This window comes from Vicugna pacos, chromosome 12 (assembly GCF_048564905.1).
Source record: "Vicugna pacos chromosome 12, VicPac4, whole genome shotgun sequence".
NCBI classification, from domain to species: Eukaryota; Metazoa; Chordata; class Mammalia; order Artiodactyla; family Camelidae; genus Vicugna; species Vicugna pacos.
The window spans coordinates 950599-971902 of NC_132998.1; the positions used below are offsets into that span (position 1 = coordinate 950599).

General features: G+C 48.3%; 3 protein-coding genes and 1 long non-coding RNA gene across 13 annotated transcripts in view; 3 read left to right on the forward strand and 1 right to left on the reverse strand.

The window, feature by feature from the left end:
- LOC140700020 (uncharacterized) overlaps positions 1-1150 on the forward strand; it is a 23218-nt gene extending 22068 nt beyond the window's left edge. Inside the window, exon 3 of the long non-coding RNA XR_012078218.1 lies at positions 1107-1150. This is a non-coding gene — a long non-coding RNA (uncharacterized lncRNA). The remainder of the gene's footprint in view (positions 1-1106) is intronic.
- Positions 1-10250, reverse strand: part of LOC140700011 (E3 ubiquitin-protein ligase NRDP1) — a 24749-nt gene extending 14499 nt beyond the window's left edge. For 2 of the 3 annotated variants that reach the window (XM_072972478.1, XM_072972476.1), the window contains exons 1-2: positions 10056-10250; positions 7396-7580 (exon numbers count right to left, since the gene is read on the reverse strand). The gene's annotated coding sequence lies outside the window, so the exon portion shown is untranslated. The remainder of the gene's footprint in view (positions 1-7395; positions 7581-10055) is intronic. The other variant, XM_072972477.1, reaches the window with a different exon arrangement.
- A 50-nt stretch (positions 10251-10300) lies between these two features.
- Positions 10301-15427, forward strand: LOC102543359 (SOSS complex subunit B1). 8 transcript variants are annotated; one of them, XM_072972484.1, is made up of 7 exons: positions 10301-10613; positions 12434-12534; positions 12925-13079; positions 13181-13252; positions 13413-13494; positions 13589-13652; positions 14902-15427. In XM_072972484.1, exons 2-7 carry the CDS (start codon positions 12457-12459, stop codon positions 15099-15101), a joined length of 651 nt encoding a protein of 216 aa, XP_072828585.1. In that variant the 5' UTR covers positions 10301-10613; positions 12434-12456; the 3' UTR covers positions 15102-15427. The 8 variants fall into 8 exon arrangements, with proteins under 8 accessions (XP_072828585.1, XP_015106915.1, XP_072828583.1 ...); XM_015251429.3 differs by having other exon boundaries at positions 10304-10613; positions 12434-12535; positions 12941-13079; XM_072972482.1 differs by lacking the exon at positions 10301-10613 and adding an exon at positions 10630-10972.
- A 1326-nt stretch (positions 15428-16753) lies between these two features.
- LOC102543614 (zinc transporter ZIP5) lies at positions 16754-20919 on the forward strand. Its single transcript, XM_006218576.4, has 10 exons — positions 16754-17088; positions 17290-17473; positions 18289-18451; positions 18602-18771; positions 18995-19135; positions 19495-19591; positions 19681-19839; positions 20022-20102; positions 20238-20428; positions 20675-20919. The coding sequence occupies exons 1-10, from the start codon at positions 16805-16807 to the stop codon at positions 20816-20818; spliced, it is 1614 nt and encodes a 537-aa protein (XP_006218638.1). The 5' UTR covers positions 16754-16804; the 3' UTR covers positions 20819-20919.
- The last annotated feature ends 385 nt before the right edge of the window (positions 20920-21304 follow it).

The window sequence follows — 21304 nt, forward strand, 5'->3', positions numbered from 1 at the left end:
ATAAACAACAAGGTCCTACTGTACAGCACAGGGAACTATATCCAATATTTTGTAATAGCCTATAATGACAAAGAATATATATGAATATATATGTATAACTGAATCACTGTGCTGTACACCAGAAACTAACACAACACTGTAAATCAACTACACTTCAATTTTTAAAAAAAAGGTCCTCTCAATTTGGATTTGTCTTATGTTTCCTCATGATTAAGTGCAGGTTTCATTTTGGGCAAAAATACCACAGAAGTGGCACTGTGTTCTCAATGCATCATATCAGGAGCACATGTTGATTTGTACTGTTTCTGGTGATACTAACTTTGACCCTTTGGTTAAATGCTGTCCATCAGGTTTCTCTACTGTTGAGTTATTACTTTTTTCCTTTGTAATTAATGAGAATCTTGTGAGGGACCATTCTCTGAGTGTGTGTACACCTGAAGGATTTTTAAGAAATTGACATGATCGGTTTTCTGTTTTACACAAATGATTCTGGCACCTATGCAGAAGATACAGGGGATAGGGAAGATTAGAGAAAGTTAGACCTTTTTAGGAGGTTGCTGTAAAAATTCAGATTTTAAAAAAAGTATAAAGGCTCAAACCAAGGCATTTAAGAATCTATATTGGTTCAGAAAGCAATAAAAAGATGATGAGTCCTTTGTTTCTGCCTTGGATAACAAGTGGTGAATTCTTATTGACCAAAATAAGAATTTCAAAAAAAAAAAAAAAAAGATCAGGATTGGGGTAAAAAGATAATGATCTTAATTTTGGACATACAGAGTTTAAGATTTCAAGTAAGCAATGTCAAGAGTGAGCCCTAACGTAAACTATGGAATTTGGTTGATAATAATGTGTCCATGTTGGTTCATCAATTGTACCAAATATGCCACACTGATGAGACGTTGAGGGTAGGGGAGTATATATGTGCAAACTCTGTATTTTCCTCAATTCTGCTATAAACCTGAAACTGCTCTTAAAAAAAATAAAGCCTATTAAAAAAAGAAAAAGATTCCAAGTAGGAATCCTGAAGGTGATAGCTTATGATTTCTCTCTTTTATTTTTTTTAACTTTTACTATGGTGAATTATATTTAATTGTGTTTTACTGTAGGATCTAGCTGATGACTTCTGAGAAGCCACACAGGGAAAGTGCACAGAATGGAAACAGAAAATGAAGGTGGGTCTGAAGACTATAGTACCCTTGCTTTATTTTTCAGTCTTTCCTTTTCCACAAGAAATATGTATGACTATATTCTCATTTAAAAGAAGATGGCCTCTCTTCCCACCTTTCTCTCCCCATCCATTGCTTGGTGAACATTCATTCTTTCAGTTGCTCTTCTTTGCTCTACAAAGATTCATGTATGAGCAAGACACGTAAGGTCCTTGCCCTCATGTAATTTACATTCTAATTGTAAGAATTTCCAATCCACCAGTCTACACTTTGATTACAAAGTATTCAGCCATTCCCCTCATGACTAAAGTTTACCTGATTGCCAACTTTTCCCCTGGAACAACTCATGTTGCAATTCACATCTTTGTAATACGATTTTTTGGGAGCGCAAGGACAAATCTCTCTCCTAGGACAGATACGCAGAGGTGGGACTGCTGGGCTGAATGGTGTGCCTACTATTTCTTTCCCTAGACACTTCCATATTGGACTTTGGGAAAGCCTTTTCAACTTACACTACCACTAACAGTGCATGAGGATACTTTAACAATGACAGAAAAGGGAAAAAACAAAAAGGAGCTTGCAAAAAAGACTGAGAAAGATTGGCTAGAGATAAGAGAAAATCACTCACAAAAGTCAAGGGAGTTGCAGAGGGAGGAGGAGGAAGGGGAATTTTTCTTTCATGAGTAGTTTGTTTTGCAAGATGAAAAGTTCTGGAGATCTGTTTCACAACAATGTGAAGATACTTAACAGCACTGAACTGTACACTCAAAAATGGTTTAAGATGGTAAATATTTTTTTTACCACAAAAAAATGCTAAGGAAGTGGAGTGCTTAGAGGGAAAAGAGGTGTCAAAAACTGCAAATACAAGTCAGATTAAAAAAAATTGAAAATTGTCAGGACATGGAACTGTGGAGACCATAGCAGAGAGTGGTTCCGTGGTTCCGAGGAGCTGGGTGGTGCCACGGAGAGCAGTTTTGTGCCGCATGGCCAGTGGAAGCCAGGCTGCAGCGGTTCAAAATGAACAAATGACACAGAGAAACAGGGACTGAGGAGAACCCGGTCAAAAAGCTGATCTCCAAGGAAGAAGAGAGGACCAGCTAAAGGAGGACAGGAGCTTGAGGAAGTAGCTTGTGTGGGATATTTTCCCTCAGGATGAGAAAGGCTTGAAGATGTTTATGTACTGAGAGGAAAACACTAGTAAAGAAGGAAAAATAACAACAGGAGAGAATCTGGTCATTGAGGGAGAGGTAGGGAGGAGATCTGGAATTATGTTAAATAGGAAGAGGGATACCTCTAAAGGAGGAAGGAAGAAAGAATGGTAGTAAAAGAGGTCCAAATAGATTTGCAAAAATCATACCAGTAAACTTAAAAAAATCAGATAATCACTTATTCATTTAAATGAACAGTAAAGGTAGTTAAACAATTATGGTAATGCAAATTCATTTAATGGAATAACATATCTTTTAAATGATGCTTATGAGGAATATTCAGTTAACATAATACAATAATTGGTGAAAAAAGTAGGACACAAATTTACATACAGATCTGTTTAAAAGCATGTATTTATAAACAATCCATACACAAAGAGACCAGAAAGAATTATCAAAATGTTAACAATGGTTTCTTTTGGACGTAAGACTGAGGATAATGTTCTTCTATTTTTAACTACCAAAAGTTTTAATTAGTATACTTTTTTTTAAAAGTCATAATTCAGTGGGGAGGTTATAGCTCAAGTGGTAGAGTGCACATCTAGCATGCATGAGGCTCTGGGTTCAATCCCCAGTACCACAATTAAAAATAATTAAATGAATAAACCTAATTACCTCCAACCACCCCCCAAAAGTCATAATTCAAATTTAAACATCTGTCTTCCACAAATATGGAAAAAATATAAATTTAAATTTAGAAGTTACTTGAGAATAAAAAAATACGAGAATGCTTTTACTTTGAAGTACAGGAATAAAAGATGACAGAATTTGATCATAGCTAGAAGTTTTTCCCATTGACCCTGTTAAGTGAGTTTTATTTTTGCCTTCAGAATTAGAATGGACCATAAGAGTCAATCTGGTTTAACATTCCAGAGCAAGAATCCTCTCCACAGTACCCAAAAGCAGTCACCCTGCACTCAGACACACCTGGGAAAGGTCAAGATAGGGCGCAGCAAAAGCACAGAGGAGAAACATCGAGCCCAGACTCAGTTCTTCCACAGCGTTCTAGGATGCCCATGGCCCCTAAAACAAGGTACCCAGAGTGCCACCTGTGGGGTGGCCAACATGGACATAATGGGACTATCGCCACCTCTCCTCTCTCCTTCAGTTAATACAACCTTAGACTGCTTAGTCAGGAAGAGGAGCTACCTGAGACAGCTTCTACACGATTGCAAAAATATCCCCAAACAGCCATAACTGAACTGTTGAACTGCTTACTTTACAATATCTACCTCAATTAAATAAATTGTAAGTTGGTTTCTCTACAACATCTATAAAACTAATCAGAGGGGAAAAAATTATTGCTGCCTTAAAATGCACCAGGTATGCAGTCTTCTAAGACACACTGTTAAGACAAAAAACTAAGGTATATAATAGTATATGTAAAGTATGCCACCACGAGTGCAAAAAAAAGTATGTATATGTATATCCTTTCATATGCATGGAACTCTCCAGAAGGAGACACAGGAAACTGCCAACAGTGGTTGCTCCTGAGGAGGGGTCATTAAGGAAGACGAGTGGGGGAAATGATTAAGGAAATTAAAAATTCCTTTGTACCTTTCAAAAAGGTTTTCTCTGTGTGTATATTCAATATTCAAATAAAGAAATGAGGCTATAATTATCCTGTTATGAAGGAATATTAAGGTTAAATCAAAAAACATGTCCAAAGTACTCAATGTGTCACCGACTATACCCGTCATTTATGTAATAAAACATAGATGACATACACACACAACATGTCATATACTATACCAAGGTCTGGAAAAATGTCCTCTTGCAAGAAAAAGTTGATCAAGGTGATCAGGTGAATCATAACCAAGGAAAAAAACAGTAAATGTCCTAAAAAATATATATATACCCTTTAACCTAGCAATCCTAATTCCAGTAACTTAGCCTAATGAAATAATTACACAAGGGTGTAAAACAATATACTAGATTGTTTAAGGATTGTTTATACAAGAAAAATAAAATCAGAAATAGTAAACATCCAGTAGAATTCCTTGTATCCATAAAACGGTACACAATGTAGCACCAGTATGACTTTTTTTTTTGATGCTTGTTAATATTTATATTATTTAAATGTATTCATTATTTACATAGTAAGTAAAATAACATTTATACATATTATATTATAGTGCCATTGTGTTCTAAAAAAGTGTGTGTACACACACTGGAGAAGGATACATATAAGAGAAGCTGTCTCTAAATGTAAATTTTTAGTACTTGTAATTTCACTCATAGCTTTGCTTCATTAATTTTTCTCCTTTCTTTAACGATGATTGTTTTATTTATACAACTAAATAACAATGAAGTCAGTATTTATTGAATGTTTCTATATGCTAGGCACTATTCCAAGCGTTTCTTGTATATTAACTAATTCTTACAACTCTTATGAGTTGCTCTGTGGGGTTGGGACTATCATGATCAACATTTTACAGATGAGAAACATGTGTAAAGGTTAAAAAGCTTGTCCAAAATCATACAGCTAACAGGTGGTAGAGCCAGACTCCAACCCAGGCAGACCAGCCCCGGGGCCCAAGCCGTTAACTGCTATGCTAAACTTGTGTTTCTCAAACTGAGAAACACAAGTTGCAAAAACAGTATGAATATCATGGTCCTGTTTTTAGAAGAACTTTTTTTTCCAAGTAGTGTATGTAGTGTGGATAGTTTAAAAATCTAGATGCTGAGATTATACTTTTGATCTAGGTTATGTTTCTGCAAGATTTAATTTAAAAAAATCAGTTATTCTTAAAGCAAGGGGCAAAAATGAAAACATTACCCTTCTCAAAAAAAAAACAAACAAACATTACCCTTCTCTCTCTTGTTGCTGTGGGGCAACGCAGAAAGCAGGCTGTAAGTCTGCACTGTGTTTCACTGCACTTTTGTTTTAAAACAGTGCTAATAATGTTATCTTAAGGAGGCATACAAATTCTGAAAACTTATCTTAATGAGGTCTCAGGAGATCCCATGTCCCCAAAAGAAACAGCAAAGAACTTGCCTCAGTTGGGGCAGAGACAGCCAGAGGGTGTGGGAAGCCACCAGTCAGGGTTAGGAGTTGCAAGGTGCCCACCATAAAGTCAGGGTTTCCAAAACTCTGCAGAGATGCTGGGCATTATTCTTCCTAAATCAAAACCTCTCCTTTATCTGCTTGGAGATGCTCCTGTTTTATCCACCCTCCTATAACTATATCCTTTCAGAGGTGCTGAAAAAGAGCTAAGGAGAAATTTAGATTTCTAATCTGGTTAGGGTATTTCCCATTTGTCATCTATGGGAAACAAAAGCTGACGTGGGTTATACACAACCTTGGAAGCCAGCTCCTTGCCCTGTCTCGCCCTGCCCCTAGGCAGACAGTCCAGCTGACAGGCTAGGCTCCTTGACTATTCCTTCCACTCTCTGGGACTCTCAACACTGCTGCGGGGCTGTCATAGGGATGGGTTATCATTCCAAGGGGAATGTCTCATGAGAACTCAACTGCTCACTGCCTTGGGGACAGAAGCCTTAATAAAACTGAAACCCCAGGGACCTCAAGAGTCATAGCCAGTCACCACAACCACTGGAAGCTATTTCCTAGATATTCTCCTTGAGTTGTGGAATAGGAAAAGGCCTTGGAAGGTTTCACTTAAGTGAAGGAGCTGAACTAAAGTAGCACTGAGGTGCCCCTTCAGGCTTATAGTTCAGCCAACTTCCCTGATTTGAACACCCTGAACCCAAACTGGAAACTGTATTCCCAGCCTTCTATTCTGCAGGCCAGAACATAACCAGGTAATTATGTTGCTATACTTCTGTAATGTTACACTGGGGTGTCTCTCTCTGTTCCTCATCAGCATTATTATAAAAGTGCAAGAACTTTACTAGACCCTTTCCTATGCCCTTTTAACTTACTGCTGCAGTTGTTTTCTCTGATCTTCTACTAGAGACAGCGAGGAATTCAAAACAGACTGTTCCTAAAGGAGCCCGAACATTTAGCCTCCTTTACTCAGGGCTTCTTGAACCCATGTACAGATGTGCAAACCATGCATATTCACATTCACACACAGACACACACACACAAGAGGAAGAGAAACATTAGAGAAGCCACTCCAACCCATTTTAGGGTAACTGGGCATGCTGTCACCAATTCTTGGCAAAAGCATAAGGTTAAAATGCAGGTAAATAGTCTCCCTTCTACTAATTCTAATACTAATACAAGTTCCATGATTCTAAGATTCAGCATATAAAACAATAAAAGGTTATGTTAGGGGATAATTATGTTATAAAAGGTACCCTGGCTTAACCAGAGCAAAGCGTGACCTTATTCTCTTTAGGCAACTCGACTTTCTAAGTGAAAGAAAGTGGTCTTTTTCATTTAAGCAGTAGAGTCCTTAAAGCCACTCCCCCTCTTAGAGAACTGAGCTCTTAGAACTCAGCTTCCTCCCTTCTAAGATGAGGAGGTGGGGTACACAGCCTCTAAGGTGAGTCTAGAATGTTGTGACCCATATGGGATTTGCCCCAGGGGGGTTTTTAAGTTAGGCTTCTTTAGCACACTTTAATTGGTTCAATTTAAAAAAGAATCCAGAGGGCACATGATTCTTCACGAAGTCATCTGACACTGTAAGTGAGGCCTACCAGGCCTCAAAGGCCAGCAAGGGCCTGCCACTTGGTCGCCAGCACTATCTGTACGCTCACCCCGAACCTCGTCTTCGCCCTATATACACAGTCCCCTTGCCAGTAGAGACATGTAAAAGAAACAGAAACATAATCCTTATCCTCAAACTAAGCTATAGGCTTGAGCCCAATACGTGAGTATACAGGATATAAAACACATAAAAAGACATAAGTGTACTAAGCAATTTACCAACAAATAAAAGTTCATAGTTCATGTAACACATAAAAATGCAAAGAAGAACAGACTGAAGTGGGTTAATCACAGAAAGTTTTATGATACAAGTTTTCAGAATCAAGTTTTCAAGAGCAGAAGGAACCCAGACTGGCAGAGAAGGGGGTGGAAGCCTGGCATGAGATTCTAAATCAAGGCTCTTTACCTTCCAAGTGTTGGGGGGCAGGTTCCCTGTTCACAAGGCTCCAACCCCCTGATGCCTCCACTCAGTGCCACTCAGGAGACGCTCCCAGTGACCCATCTTGTTGGCTATTCTCCGACTGAGTCTTCCTTCCTAGTGACAAGCTCCATCGCCAAGGGGATGGATGTGATGTCACGATCAGGAGCACTCTATTAATAAGAACAAGGAAGAAAAAGGTGAGTCAGGAGAACCACCTGCACTTGGCAGTGAGACTAGACAGACTTGGATCTGGAGGTCGGCTAAGGAGGATGAACAACTCCATAAGGACTACAGGTTTCAGGGCTAGGCATCCAGGACGACCCCCTAAGGAGTGCGATCATCGGCTAAGGAATCACACACACACCAGCCAGGAGATTCAAACATAGCTGAGAGGGGGAGAGAAAGGGACAAGAAGAAAGGCAGGGAGGAGGAGCTGTTTGAGATAGAAAAAGTGTCTTTTCTTCAGTGCACACGACTGTAAGTAACGTCAGTGAGTCCACATCTGTGGCTATACAATGCAGTGACCCACATACCCTGTGTGCACAAGATGAGGCTTTAAGGTTTCCAAAGTGCTTTCACATAAAGTATTTCATACAAAAAGAATTCTGTCCTACCCTCCACTTGGAAAACACTATTTCATAAGGAGAGGACACTCAAGAATGTTGGTACAGGTGCTGTACTACTTCCCAAGTCAGGAAATATTCCTGAGGGGATTGGGTTTAGAAAAAAAAAAATGAAGAGGCAATGGATCAGGAAGTTATTCCAGGGTAGGCAACTGGGAAGACTGGAGGTAGCAGTATGATTAGGCTGCTCAGATTCTCAATACTAAAAGGATGAAATCAAGAAGAGGGAGACAAGGCTTCCAATGCAGAATAGAAACTATTCAAATTCCTTTCCTCACCTTCACATCCATCAAGATTAGGGGCTATGTTAGGAAGGAATAGGATGACAATGATCTTTACACATAAAACAGAGACCATTTCATCTTGAGTCTGGTATACCAGCTCATCAGTTTACTGTGCTCAGCAGCCACAACACGTTAGTGTGGTATTCTAAAACTAATCAGAGAGATAACGGTGCAATGCCAGATACACTTTCTCTTCCCCGTGGTTGGGAAGGAAGGTAGGGTGGAAATTGATATGGCTCTCCCTCATCCATAATACAGAGGAAGGTATAATACTTCTTCCATTCTGACAACACCCTACTTCCCAACCCTACTTCTGGCATATGCACCTGCACCTCAAGAAATGCTTTCAGGAACCAGTGTTGTTGGCTACATTGTCTTCTTCTAGTGAAATGTTCCAGACTCAAAAAGCAAACAGTTGTCCATCCTAGGAAAACCAATCCTACATCAGTGCTTCCTTGATCAGAACAAAACAGGATTTTTCAACTGAGAGGAACAGAAGACACGGGTTCTGGTCCCAGCTCTGTCAACTGTATGACTTTTATCATGCCATGTAACCCTTATGTACTTTCCAATTCCTTCACCTGTCAAGTAGGGAAAATGACAACCTGCCTTACCTACCCATATTATTAAGAAAAGTCAAATGACATGATAAACGTGAAAACATACCAAATACTGTTGTTCTCAGGTAAGGTATTTGTAGTAATACAATGTAAAGTAAATTTAGAGTACTGAGGACCCATGAAGAAATGCTTGAAAGAAGCTTGTTCCTTCTTTTCCATTACTGGGAACCAGACGCAGCCACAAAGTCGGCGGGACACAGAGAGCAGTAACATTATTGCATCACTCAGATTCCCTACCACGAGTCTACCCCATTCCTATCTGGGGGGAAACTATCAGCCTGCAACACTATCAGCTTCTTGCTCTATTGTCAGACTAAAACCACCTGTATAGGAAGGGATTAGACTATCACTCACAGCCCAGCCTACAAGAACAGTGGCTCAGTAGTCTCATTTAACGACCACATTCGCTACGAAGTGGAATGAAATCAGTTTCTGAATGGGGAAGATGTCTGTCAGTGCCTCAGGCAAACCACCCCCCCCAGCTTTCTACTTCTTCTCCAGCCCCCTCCTCCCACTCCTCAATTTCCCCTGCGTTCTGGTTTGGAGAAGGCTTTCCGGTGTGTGAAGCCTGCGAAGAGGGACTGGCTGCAAACCCTGGGCAGGGATGTAAGGAATGTGAGATTCCTTCATGGAGGGGTGGGAGGGGGAGGAGGAAGGAACGGAGGAGGAAGACAAGGCTGCCAAAGACAAGGCATGGGAGAGGAGCCAAGCTATGGCGTTTCGAGGGCGGGGGTTCAGGTTCCGCCGCCCCTGCCCAGGCTGGCCCCCAGAATGTTCCCTTCCTCCCTTCCCAGCCCGTCAGTCACTGCCCATTTAAACACCACGTTGTTCGCCTGAGTCCCCTCCTCCCAGTCCTCCAGCCAGCTCAGGCCCTCTCCTGCACTTCTTAAGGCTCCCCCACTCCACAGAACCTCCCGAACAACCCACCCTCCAGCGCCTCTTTATCACTTCTGGACTTCTCCCTATCGCTGCTCCCTTCCTCCATTTTTCATCTTTACTCCCATTCCTGTTTCCGACCTCCAGTATCTCAAACCCCCGCCCCAATCCCCCTGGGACATCGCCCCCACCCCTCCCACACCCTCTTTAAAGGTGGGAGCCCGCGCAGGCGCCGTACGCACCGCCCTGGAAGCGGTCTGGACTCTCCGTACCCTGGCCTGGCTGGAGCTGAGGCCGCAGCGGCCGCGGGATAGCCCGGGCGCCGGGTCCCAGCCTTTCCTGGGAGGGGAAGGGGAAGGGGAAGGAGAGGGGAGAAAGCTCCGACCACTCGTCGCGGTGTGAGACAGAGCCTTGGCCCCGCCCACCGCTGCTACGCAACCCGGCGGAAGCTCGTCACCAAACCCCGCCTCTTTGTTTAACTCAGCCCTGGATTAGAAACCACGAGCGGCCAACGAGGAGAGTGGAAGGCTAGCCAGACCTCCGCTCTAGACCGGAAATCTTTATGGTCCCAGCGAGAGCTGTATAGTCATTTGGGAGGGCGAACTCTGTGTTCTTTTCAGCGTGAACGTCAGGGGCAGAGCTGGAGGCCGACTTTCCCCGGGCGCAAGACTTGGCTTCGGAGGGGTGCACGTGTTCCATGCCCTAAGGCTGATGCGGCTTGGTGCGAGATCGTCGCTAGGAGGCTGGCCTGCAGTGTGACCTGCCGTCTGTCCGGCCCCTCGCCCGTTTCCGGAGCCGCGGTCAGCATCCCGGAGCCTCCCGATCTTATGACTCATAGTCGTGGGAGTGGATACTGTAGTCAACAAGGCGATCAAGGGGTGGGGAATGCGGGAGTGTCTGACCGGAAAACTTTGATCTAGGGTGCCCTATGGGTTGTCCGCCTCTCTCCTAGCCGCACTCATGGCACACTTAGGCGGCTCTCCGAACACTCGTACAGCTCCCTGAAACACTTAAGGAGAGAGAAGGGAGATAAAATGTCCTTCTTCCTGGGTTGTGGTTTGATTTCTTTGGGGTACAACACCGTGGCTGGGAGTGTGGGAGGGAGAGAACCTGATCTTCGAGGAAAGTCAGGGTGGAGCCTAAAGCGCTCTAGGAGAAGGTAAGGGATTGATTCACCAAAACAAGACATTACATTTACAAGACCTCTTAGGTTAATCTAATATTAAGCACTATTTGTTATGGATATTCACTAAGCAAATGGTAATAGACGTGTATATACATTGTTTGTATGTAATTGGTTTACACACAGCATTACAGAGCTAGCTACCTTTTGTTGACTATGTAACAAATCTCAAAGGAAACTAAAGGTTCAGGCCTCTTTTCACTCCTGGGGGGACCCTGAGATCTAGTGAGATAAGTGCATTAGGAACAGGTGGCTTTCGAACTGTGAGAGGGACTAATGCAAATGTTGCTCTTTGGGTCTCGAATTCCATTACTTCCAAAGGTGTGTGTGTTGCAGGGGGAGGGGAGTTAGCCTATCGTCTGTCTCTGGTGTGAATGCTGCTTTCTCTAGAGACCTTGACCAAGCTGGATAGTGCATTAAAGATGAAGACCCCAAATCAGGAATAAAGATGAGGGTTAGAGCAGTTGCAGAAGAGGAGGAAACTGCCTGCTGCGTGGTAGGCACTGCTTTTTATATAACTTCGTTTTCTTCTCTGCAAAACGGAATCACAAATTTAAGAACTGTCGAGAAAAGAAGTGAAGTGATGAGCCAGGTTTCATGCTTTTGTCCGCCGGATTCCAAAAACCTTCGGCCCTTTTTCTACTGTGTCACGTCTCGGAGAGAAAATCTTAAAGAGTCTAAGTGCTTTCTCCCAGTCAAGTAGAGGAAAATTGGGATCTGATGCGCCCCCTCGTGGTCTATCTTTTTCCTTGCGGAGTCAACCCTCTCTGAGGCTCCTTTAATGCCTGAAATCCCACCCCCTTGGCGGCGCGTGAATCTCAAATCCCGATTGGTTGAGTGGGGATGGGCGGCAGGACGCGGGGTGGCGGGGACGAGCCAGGGCGGTGCTGAGCCAGGGCGGTGCTGATTGGCTGGAGGGCCCGCCGGGGGAAACTTCCGGAAATGTTCGCACTGCTGCGTTTCATTGGTCTGCATCCGGCGGTAGCCGAGCTTTTGGCTCCCCCTGCGGGCGGCTCAGCGGCGTACACTGTCCGGCCGGTTGGCTGGTGGGTGGTGGGCTCTGGGTGGGGGAGGGGATGGATCGAGTTCCCGGTTGTCCATATAAGGGTTCGGAAAGGTTTGATGAGTAAGATTCCATTCCTTGGCTCTGCACCAGGTTCCCTAATCGGGTCTCCGTTGTCTCTCCCACCTCGGGGACTGAGACTGAAAGAGCATCCCGTGAGGGGGGCTTCCAGCCCCGCAGCAGCCTATCCGGAGGTCGTCAAATTCTGATCTTAAGTTGGTGACCCCAGGGGAAGTTCGCTTTTAACCTTTTAGAGGAGTTAGAGGGTTTGAGGCTGCCTGACCCCAGCTTAGTGTAGTAGATAGGCCTTGCGAAGTGAACATGGGGGCAAAGACTCCAAGCGTTGAAACTTCATCCCCCTTCCCCCCTTCTAGTGGGGTGCTGAGGCTCGGGCAGCATGACGACGGAGACCTTCGTGAAGGATATCAAGCCCGGGCTCAAGAACCTGAACCTCATCTTCATTGTGCTGGAGACAGGTGGCTATGCTGGGGTGGTGGGCCCCCTGCGCGGGTTCTCGGAGTTGGGGGCCAGGAGGGGGAGAACATCATCTCCATTCTTAGCTTGCACCTGGGATGCAGGGCGCACCCCAAGATACTGCGCACCCCCAATCTCTCCCCTAGCCCCCTCCAGAATGTAGGGTAGATGGAACTCTGGCCAGATCCAAGCCTCCAATGCCACGTGGGCCTCTTCCCACTCAGGGCCCTCTCCATGGTGCTGCTCCTCCTCCCCCGCTGCCCCCGGCCCCCGTACCTGCCCGAGATTTGGCTTTGCCCTATTTGTCCACCTTTTTCCTCACTCCACCGGTATCTAAATCTCATCCATCTGACCACGCCCCCACTTATTTGAGCATCCCCCTACCCCCACTGATCTGCTCCCTCCAGGCCGAGTGACCAAGACAAAGGACGGGCACGAGGTTCGGACCTGCAAAGTGGCAGACAAAACTGGCAGCATCAACATCTCTGTCTGGGACGACGTGGGCAACCTGATCCAGCCTGGAGACATTATCCGGCTCACCAAAGGGTAAGCCAGGTGGTGACTTTTGGCTATCCAATGGCAACAACAGTCAAGGGGGTGGGATTAACAGTCTGTAATTCTGAATCCTGCTTTTTTGCCCCCCACAGGTACGCTTCAGTGTTCAAGGGTTGTCTGACGCTGTACACTGGCCGTGGGGGTGATCTTCAGAAGATTGGGGAGTAAGTCCTATCTTGGGGATTGGGATGTAGAAGAACCAGACCAGGAGGGGAGTTTGAGGTTTTCAAGGAGGCAGCATAAGGGTGTTCATTTCATGTCCTGGAGGCCTCCAGAATGGCACAGAGGATGGGTCTGAGGCTTTGCCACTCTCCGCCCTCGCAGATTCTGTATGGTTTATTCTGAGGTTCCTAACTTCAGTGAGCCAAACCCTGAGTACAGCGCCCAGCAGGCACCCAACAAGACGGTGAGTCCCATGACCATGATGTGGGGAAGGAGGGCATGTCAGGCCAAGAAGCATGGAAGGGAGCAAGGTCTAAATATGCCATCTGTACCTTCAGGTACAGAACGACAGCAGCCCCACGGCTCCCCAGCCTACCACCGGACCCCCTGCCACTTCTACAGGTAAACCTGTTCCCTCCCACCCATTGGTCCTCTTTGCTCTCCTAATCTCCCCAGCCTGGAAAGATGCATTGCCCTCATCCCTTTTCCAAATCTCTCTTTCCTCAATATATCCCCTTCCACCTGATTCTTCTCCCAACTCTTTTGCAAGTCTCTGGGGTGAAAATATTTAGGGATGTGTTTCTATCACTGGTGGAGCTCCCTTTTGCCACTACCACTCAAAGGCAAAAATGAGAGCAGTTTCTCCACAAAGATTGCCCTCATTCATTTTGCTTGTTCCTCTCTGTTTCTTCTCTGGAAGAACCTTGCCCCTTTTCCCCTTGCCCATTTCGATTCATCACACAGTTCTAATACAGCGTGTTACTTACATGACAACATGGAGTCCACACTGCACAGCTGTAAATGCTAAATAGTTCCCTTTCGGGGTTGCCAATCTTCCTGAAACTAGACTTTGCTTCTAGGCCTTGACCCTCAGGGTTATGATTTTTCCAACTCAAAATCTAGAATATGGTTCAGTCCCTGGTGCCCTATGTATGTGAGAGGCAGGCTTCTGCCTTCATGTAACAAGCATTTCCTGATGGGAAATGCCAAGGGAAAAACACAGCACTTCCCTTAGGAGCTTGTAGTCCATGAAGGAAGCAGGCGATGGTTATATTATACTTTGGTTGAGTGCAGTGATCGTGATAGACACAGCTCAGGTAGTTTGAGGAAGCCATCAAAAGTTGAAAATATACACAGAAATGTTGCTCATTATTTTGGGGGCATGAGAGTATGTACAATAGTTTTTTTGCTTATTCTTATTTATATTTTCATCATGATACACACCACACCTTTTTCTTTCTTTCTTTTTTTTTTAAAGATCCTTCTTATATTTAAACACAGAAACTTCAGGCCCTTCCCTTCCCAATGCTTCTCCAATTTTATAGTCACTTTTGGTCAAGGGATATTTCGTCAGTGATCCTTGAGCCTAGAACTAAACAGCTAATTCTAGGTCTGACTCCCAACAATACAGAAATGAATAAAGGAGGAAAAATATCATATGAGGATTCACGTAGCAACTATCAAAAATGTCTTCTCTGGGGCTGCATTCCTACAACTTACGTTCTTTGCACTTGCTCCCATGACATCAGTGCACAGTTGTGCTTGGTGAAGACTGCTGCTTCCTGGAGCAGGGAGGGAGGCCTTGTGGGTAGACAGCTTTCCCACCTCAGTTCTCTAACTCCTGTGTTTCTTCCCCTTCTCCCACAACTAGCCTCTGAGAGCCAGAACGGGAATGGACTGAGTGCCCCACCAGGTCCTGGTGGTGGCTCACACTCCCCTCACACTCCCTCCCACCCTCCCAGCACCCGGATTACCCGAAGCCAGCCCAACCACACGCCTGCTGGCCCTTCTGGCCCTTCCAGCAACCCTGTCAGTAACGGCAAAGAAACCCGGAGGAGCAGCAAGAGATAGCAAGACATTCTTCCTCCCTTCCCCCCACCAACTATAACCCAGGTGTCTGCTAGAGAACATAGCTTTATACTGGGCTGCTGGCTTTGGGGAGCAGGGGGGTTGTAGCAGTATTTTAGCCACTAAACTTCACTGGAGGGGTGGTGAACAGTGGCCTTATCCACCCTAAGCCCATACTCCCTTCCTTGTCCAGCTGAAGCTGCCTGTCCCCCGGAATTCAGGGCCCTCCTTCCTCTGTAGAAACGACAATTACAGTCTGTTTCTTGTGCGTGTGGATGTGGAAGTCGAATTGAATCCTTTCCTAATAAACATTACCATTCTGTACTAGACTCCTTTACTGTTTATGAGAAAGTGAAGAGATCAGCAGCTGGGCATTTGGGAGGGTGGGGTGTCCCTAGGAGGCAGAGGGGAGATAGGTTGCAGGTAAGGCCTAGGCAAAGCAGGCCTGCCCCTTTAAGGCAGCGCCCCTCCCCTGCCCCCTCCCTGCTGGTGACCCTTGTCCGCCTGCCTGCCTACCCCCCTCCCACGGCTGGAACCAAGAAGGCTGTGTCCCTCTTCCTCTGGGCATTCTTCCTGTTTCCTGCTGTCAGGTAATGCCAACTTCGACCCCCTTGACCAATCACCCCAATCAGACTATGCTCCCTGATCTTAAACCAGGTCAGACTTATGAAGGGGACCCAGATACTTCTTTTCCCACCAGTGCTTCCCTTTTCTTGGTCATTGATTCCCAGAGTTCTGGCTCTTACTCTTCTGGGATGAGGAAGTTCTACAATTTCTGCCCTATACATCTGAGGTGGCCCCTTAATCTGCCTCTTCACTTTCTTCTCCAGCTTAGGGACACCTGGGTCCGACCCTCCCAGGGAATGTGGGGATGGGGGTGGAGATGAATGAAGCCCAGTGCCTGATGTCAGGCAGGTGGGGTGGGAGTGGACGCAGGGAAAGGCTAAGATGGTACTAGCTGGGTTGGTATGTGTGCGAATTATTTAGAAGATGAGGCCCAGTTCTTCTTAGCCATGTGGCTTTTCTAGGGGCAGAGGGTGGCCCTCCCCTACTCAGGGGCCCAGCCAAGACTGACCTTTGACTCCCCCATCCCAGAGACCAGTGAACCATTAACTCCTATCTGATGTGAGCCTTCCCACATTGGCCCCTCCTCTGACCCCGCCCCCAGGCAGGTGGGCTGGGGGTGTGGGGAGCTTGTCCATCCAGCCTCTAACTGACGTGGCCTCCAATCTACCTGGGCAGCTGGAGGCTGAGCCCAGCTCCCCTTCCTGACTCAGGAACCTCTTAGTGTCCACAGCAAGGCCTGCCACGGACCTGAAGTGACGGCTCTCACACTGCCAGTGGGGGTGAGGCCCTGGGGATTGAGGCAGGACAGAGGTGAGGCAAAGTTGAGGGGTCAGGTTTGGGGAACAGGGGAGGGATGGTCAGCTCTGGGTCAGGTCAGGGGAGTGTTCTGGTTCAGAGACGGTGCTCAAGGAACTGGCAAACAAGTGCTGCTCAGGAGGTGGCACTGGGGGGAGGAAGGAAGGGGCTGCCGCTGGATTTGAGGTGGGGGCAGTCTGAGGTGTGTGGGCTCCCCAGGTCCTGCGATGGACGGCAGAGCGGGAGCCCCAGCCCCTCCTCCTTGTTCTTCCAGGGCACAGTGTTCGGGATGCTCCTGGGGGAGTAGAAGCCGTGACCAGCGCCTCTACCCGGTCCTTCCAATAATGAGGTCCCCCATGAGTCATCTGCTGGCTGGCATGTGTGTATGGGTGTCCTTGAGCTGGGGAGGGGGCTCAGCCCCCAACCTGGGCCCTGCTGAGCAGGAGCAGAACCATTACCTGGCCCAGCTGTTTGGCCTGTACGGGGAGAATGGGACGCTGACTGCAGGGGGCCTGGCGCGGCTGCTCCACAGCCTGGGGCTAGGCCGAGTTCAGGCCCTCCGCCTGGGACACCATGGGCCGCCAGCTGGCCGGGCTATACCCCCAGCTGGAGACAATTTCACGCACAGGTAGTAACCCCCACCCCCACCCCAAAATATCACACCCCAGCTCTTCTCAGTGCTTGGCTCAGTCTCCAGTTGCCCAGCTCTGCTCCCTAAAATCAGATTCCTGGAATTACAGATTTTTCAGAACCTGACTCCTTGTATCCTTTCAAGCCCCCTTTCTAAAAGAGCATGAGTGAGTCTGACTGGCTATCCCATCCATTCTAGGCCACAAGACCCTGAGCTGAGTGTGGATGTCTGGGCAGGGCTGCCGCTGGATCCCTCAGGGTGGGGTGACCTGGAGGAGCCAGAGGCCCCAGTACCACCTCAGGGGCCAGGCCCCTCGGGCCTGGGCCTCTTTCACAGGCTTCTGCTGCTGGACCATTCATTGGCTGATCATCTGAATGAGGATGTGAGTCTGATGATCTCTAGAGAGGGGGAATGAATCACGGGATTTTGATGGCCTAAAATGTTTAGAGAGTCAGTAATTTTAAATGGTTACTTAAAAAAAAAATCCAGGCGTGATCTTAGGGTATGTTACTCCAGTAGAAATATGTTCCCTCTGGGTTCAGAATAGATAAACCCACATTCAGAACTCCAAGACTTGGTTTAGGGGCCACATTTTGCAAAGCAGAGAATTCAGAGAAGCAGCCCAGGGTAGGATCTGGCATTGGTTATCTGGAGAGGAGAGCTGCAGGGGGTAGATGGCTGTCTTCATTACAGAAAGTCAGTGAATTTGTTCCACGTACACCAGAGGGCAGCCAAAACCAGCCACGAAGCATGCCTGGTAAGGGTGAGCACCCCATCACAGGAAGCATTCCAGCCAAGGCTGGGTGAACGAGTAACAGGGCTGTTGAGAGGAAGGGTGCATGGCATTTTAGGTTCTTTTCCCTTCTAAGATTTCGGGATGGAGGGCTCTAGTTGTCCACCCAATTCCATCACCAAATCAATGAAACATTATTGGGCTTGGGAGGAAGGGAGCTGGTGGCAATGTTCACTAGCACCCAATTCACACTGAATTGAATATTTACATTGGACTGAATATTCACTAATAATTAACACACACTGATTATACATAACTGTCCCCAGTCCCTGATGCACTGCCAGTGAACAAATGGGACCCTGGGAGAGACCCAGGAGTCCATGCAGTGGAAGGGCAGACATTAAAGATCTGAGTCACAGTTCCCAGACTTCCCCAATGTATGACCTCCAACTCAACTCCCCTAGTGTCTGAATGGCTCCCAGCTGCTGGTCAATTTTGGCCTGAGCCCTGCTGCTCCTCTGACCCCTCGTCAGTTTGCTCTGCTGTGTCCAGCCCTGCTTTATCAGATTGAGAGCCGTGTCTGCATCCAGACCCCAGCCCCAACTCCCCCAGGGGATCTACTGTCTGGTCAGTGGGTGAGAGTGGGTGGTGGGCCCCAAGCCGAGGAAGAGGGTTCATTGGGGTCCTGCCTCCCCTTGCAGCATATCTCTGCCCCACCTCACCTCCAAGGAGGCCTCCATCCAGCCCTGCCTAACTTCAGCCCCTGATTCTCCCCAGCTCTGGTTCATAGTGCCTTGGCAGTCCTGCTGCTCAGCCTCCCCACTCCCCTCTCCCTGCTGTTGCTGCGGCTCCTGGGACCTCGTCTGTTGCGGCCCCTGCTGGGTTTCCTGGGGGCCCTGGCCGTGGGCACTCTTTGTGGGGATGCGCTGCTACACCTGCTGCCACATGTACGTGAAGTCCCTTCTTTGTTCCCCTGCCCCCATGGGTGAACAGCCTCCACAATCCAAGATGTTCCCAGCCCTAGGACATCCTCTCTCCCACCCCGGCTTCTACAGCTACAGCTGCCTTCTGGTAGAGCGTATGCGTGAAGGCTTGCCACCTCCCACTCAGGAGGGGGTTGGTGTCGGGTGCCGGGGCTTCCAGAGTCCGCCCTGACTGCCTCTCTGTCAGGCACATGGAGGGCAGCACGCTGGATCTGGTGGGAGACCAGAGGAGGACCTGGGACCAGGACTGTCGGTGCTTGGTGGTCTCTTCCTGCTCTTCGTGCTGGAGAACATGCTAGGGCTTTTGCGGCGCCAAGGGCTCGGGCCAGTGAGTGACACCCTTTTTCCCTATTTCTGCCGTGACCAGAGTCCTAGAAGTGGCCACTCGAGCCAGGAGGTGAAGGGCTAAGCATGCTCCTGGCTCTGCCGTTTGCCTGACTGCAGGACCTGACAACAGGGAGTGGGTAGGGGCTCCTCAGCATAGACCTAGGACTTCCGGCCTCCTCTCTGAGTTCAAGTCAGCAAGAAACAGGGAGGTGCCAACCTGGGAAGAGAGCAGAGGCCAAAGAACACCCCCAAGTACCAGAGGTGGAACCGGGTGTTCATTTTCCCAGCTCCGTAGCCTGGCCTCTCCTTAGCCCCCGCTCTGCTGCCTCCTCCACCAAGAGGGATACCCTCCCATTTCAGAGATACTGCCGACGGAAAAGAAAGGATGTTGGAACACCAGACCTGGACCCGGAGAACGTCAGTGGGATGGCACTTCAGCCCCTACAGGCATCTCAAGGTGACCAGAGGAGAAAATGAAGAGCAGGCCCCTGGCTCCTAGCTCTCAGTTGCAGCCACCAACACTGCTCCTTGTCCTTCTTTCTGCAGAGCCAGGGGCTCAGGGCCAGAGGGAGGACAGCCAGGCCCCAGCCCCTCCTGGGCACCAAGGCCACAGTCATGGACACCATAGTGGCAGTGGCACCAATATCACATGGATGGTCCTCCTGGGAGACGGTCTGCACAACCTCACTGACGGGCTGGCCATAGGTGTGAGGGGAGGGGATGGAAGGAGTGAGGTCCAAGGAGAAGGCAGGGCTCTCAGCTACTGGCTGGGGCTAGGAGAGGGCTACCAGGAAAGGGGGATGGGAGGACCACAGAGGGAACCCAGGCCCCTGCCCCTGGGGAGAGCTTCCTTTCAGACTGACCACCTCCAATCCTGCCCACCCCAGGTGCTGCCTTCTCTGACGGCTTCTCCAGTGGTCTCAGCACCACCATAGCAGTCTTCTGCCACGAGCTGCCTCACGAACTGGGTAGGGATGGCAGAAGCGTGTGGGGTGGACTTCAGAAAGGACAGACTTGCAAGGGATGGAAGCTGGAGGTTGGTGGGTGACATGGCTGAGGGACAGCCCTGGTTGACTCCCTCCAGCCCTGTCCTCTCCCCACAGGTGACTTTGCGATGCTGCTCCAGGCAGGCCTGCCGTTCCGGAGCCTGCTGCTGCTGAGCCTGGTGTCTGGAGTCCTGGGACTTGGGGGTGCAGCCCTGGGGGTGGGGCTCAGTTTGGGCCCCATCCCCCTCACTCCCTGGGTGTTTGGGGTCACTGCTGGGGTCTTCCTCTATGTGGCCCTTGTGGACATGGTGAGAGGTGTGGGGAAGTACAGAAAAACCAAGGGAAGTGGGGAGGTGGGTGTGGAGGAGAGGGAGTGTCGGTCCCTCTGCCTTCACAGTGGCCACCTGGCAGGGGGCTGGACCACAGGCCTGCAAGTGTCTGAGAAACAAGGGCTTGGAGGGGTCTGAGTGGGGCTGCTGACACTCTGACATCTTCGTCTGGAGTTTTAGGGGCAGAGACCAGGGCAGGATCCTGATGCTGTTCTTCCCTTTCAGCTCCCAGCCTTGCTTCATCCACCTGAGCCCCTCCCTACGCTCAACGTGCTACTGCAGGGGCTGGGGCTGCTGCTGGGGGGCAGCCTCATGCTCACCATAGCCCTGCTGGAGGAGCGGCTGTGGCCCCTGGTCTCTAATGGCTGATGGGGGCCAGTGGAAAGGCGTCCAGGTTGCCCTTCCTTCCCCCCAACCACAGGAATGGAAGCGGGACACAGGGCCAGTAGGAGCAATAGGATTTTAATAAACAGAACCCATCCCAAAGCCATGACTACGACAGTTGTACTTGCACCAAAACAGCATAGAAAACCAGGATGTGGCGGGAGGAGGGCTCAAAGCGGGGGGGGGGGGGGGGCTCGAGGATGCAGGGTGCATCGATCTGCGATCTGCAATTTGCGGGGAGAGCATTGTGCTTTAGCCCAGGGAGGAGGGGGAGGGGTGGGGCAAATGCACTGAAGTCCCCACTTTTTCCTGCTGCCCTCAGCACCCTGGGGATACAGGCATCTGGGCAGGTCTGCCCTTTATTGCTGCCCACCAGCATTAATCACCCCCAACCCCAACACTAGCACCACAGGTGGATCCAGGGCAGGGAGAAGGGCAGGAAGGGGAACATTGCTTAGAGAAAGATTCAAC

Excerpts from the sequence above, each read along its gene's own strand:
- LOC102543359 (XM_072972484.1), top strand. The coding sequence starts at position 12,457 with ATGACGACGGAGACCTTCGTGAAGGATATCAAGCCCGGGCTCAAGAAC. Across the intron at positions 13,253-13,412 it reads GATCTTCAGAAGATTGGGGA|ATTCTGTATGGTTTATTCTG; the intron begins GTAAGTCCTATC and ends CCGCCCTCGCAG. Across the intron at positions 13,495-13,588 it reads AGCAGGCACCCAACAAGACG|GTACAGAACGACAGCAGCCC; the intron begins GTGAGTCCCATG and ends CTGTACCTTCAG.
- LOC102543614 (XM_006218576.4), top strand. The coding sequence starts at position 16,805 with ATGAGGTCCCCCATGAGTCATCTGCTGGCTGGCATGTGTGTATGGGTG. Across the intron at positions 18,772-18,994 it reads TGCTACACCTGCTGCCACAT|GCACATGGAGGGCAGCACGC; the intron begins GTACGTGAAGTC and ends CCTCTCTGTCAG. Across the intron at positions 19,592-19,680 it reads GCCCCTACAGGCATCTCAAG|AGCCAGGGGCTCAGGGCCAG; the intron begins GTGACCAGAGGA and ends TTCTTTCTGCAG.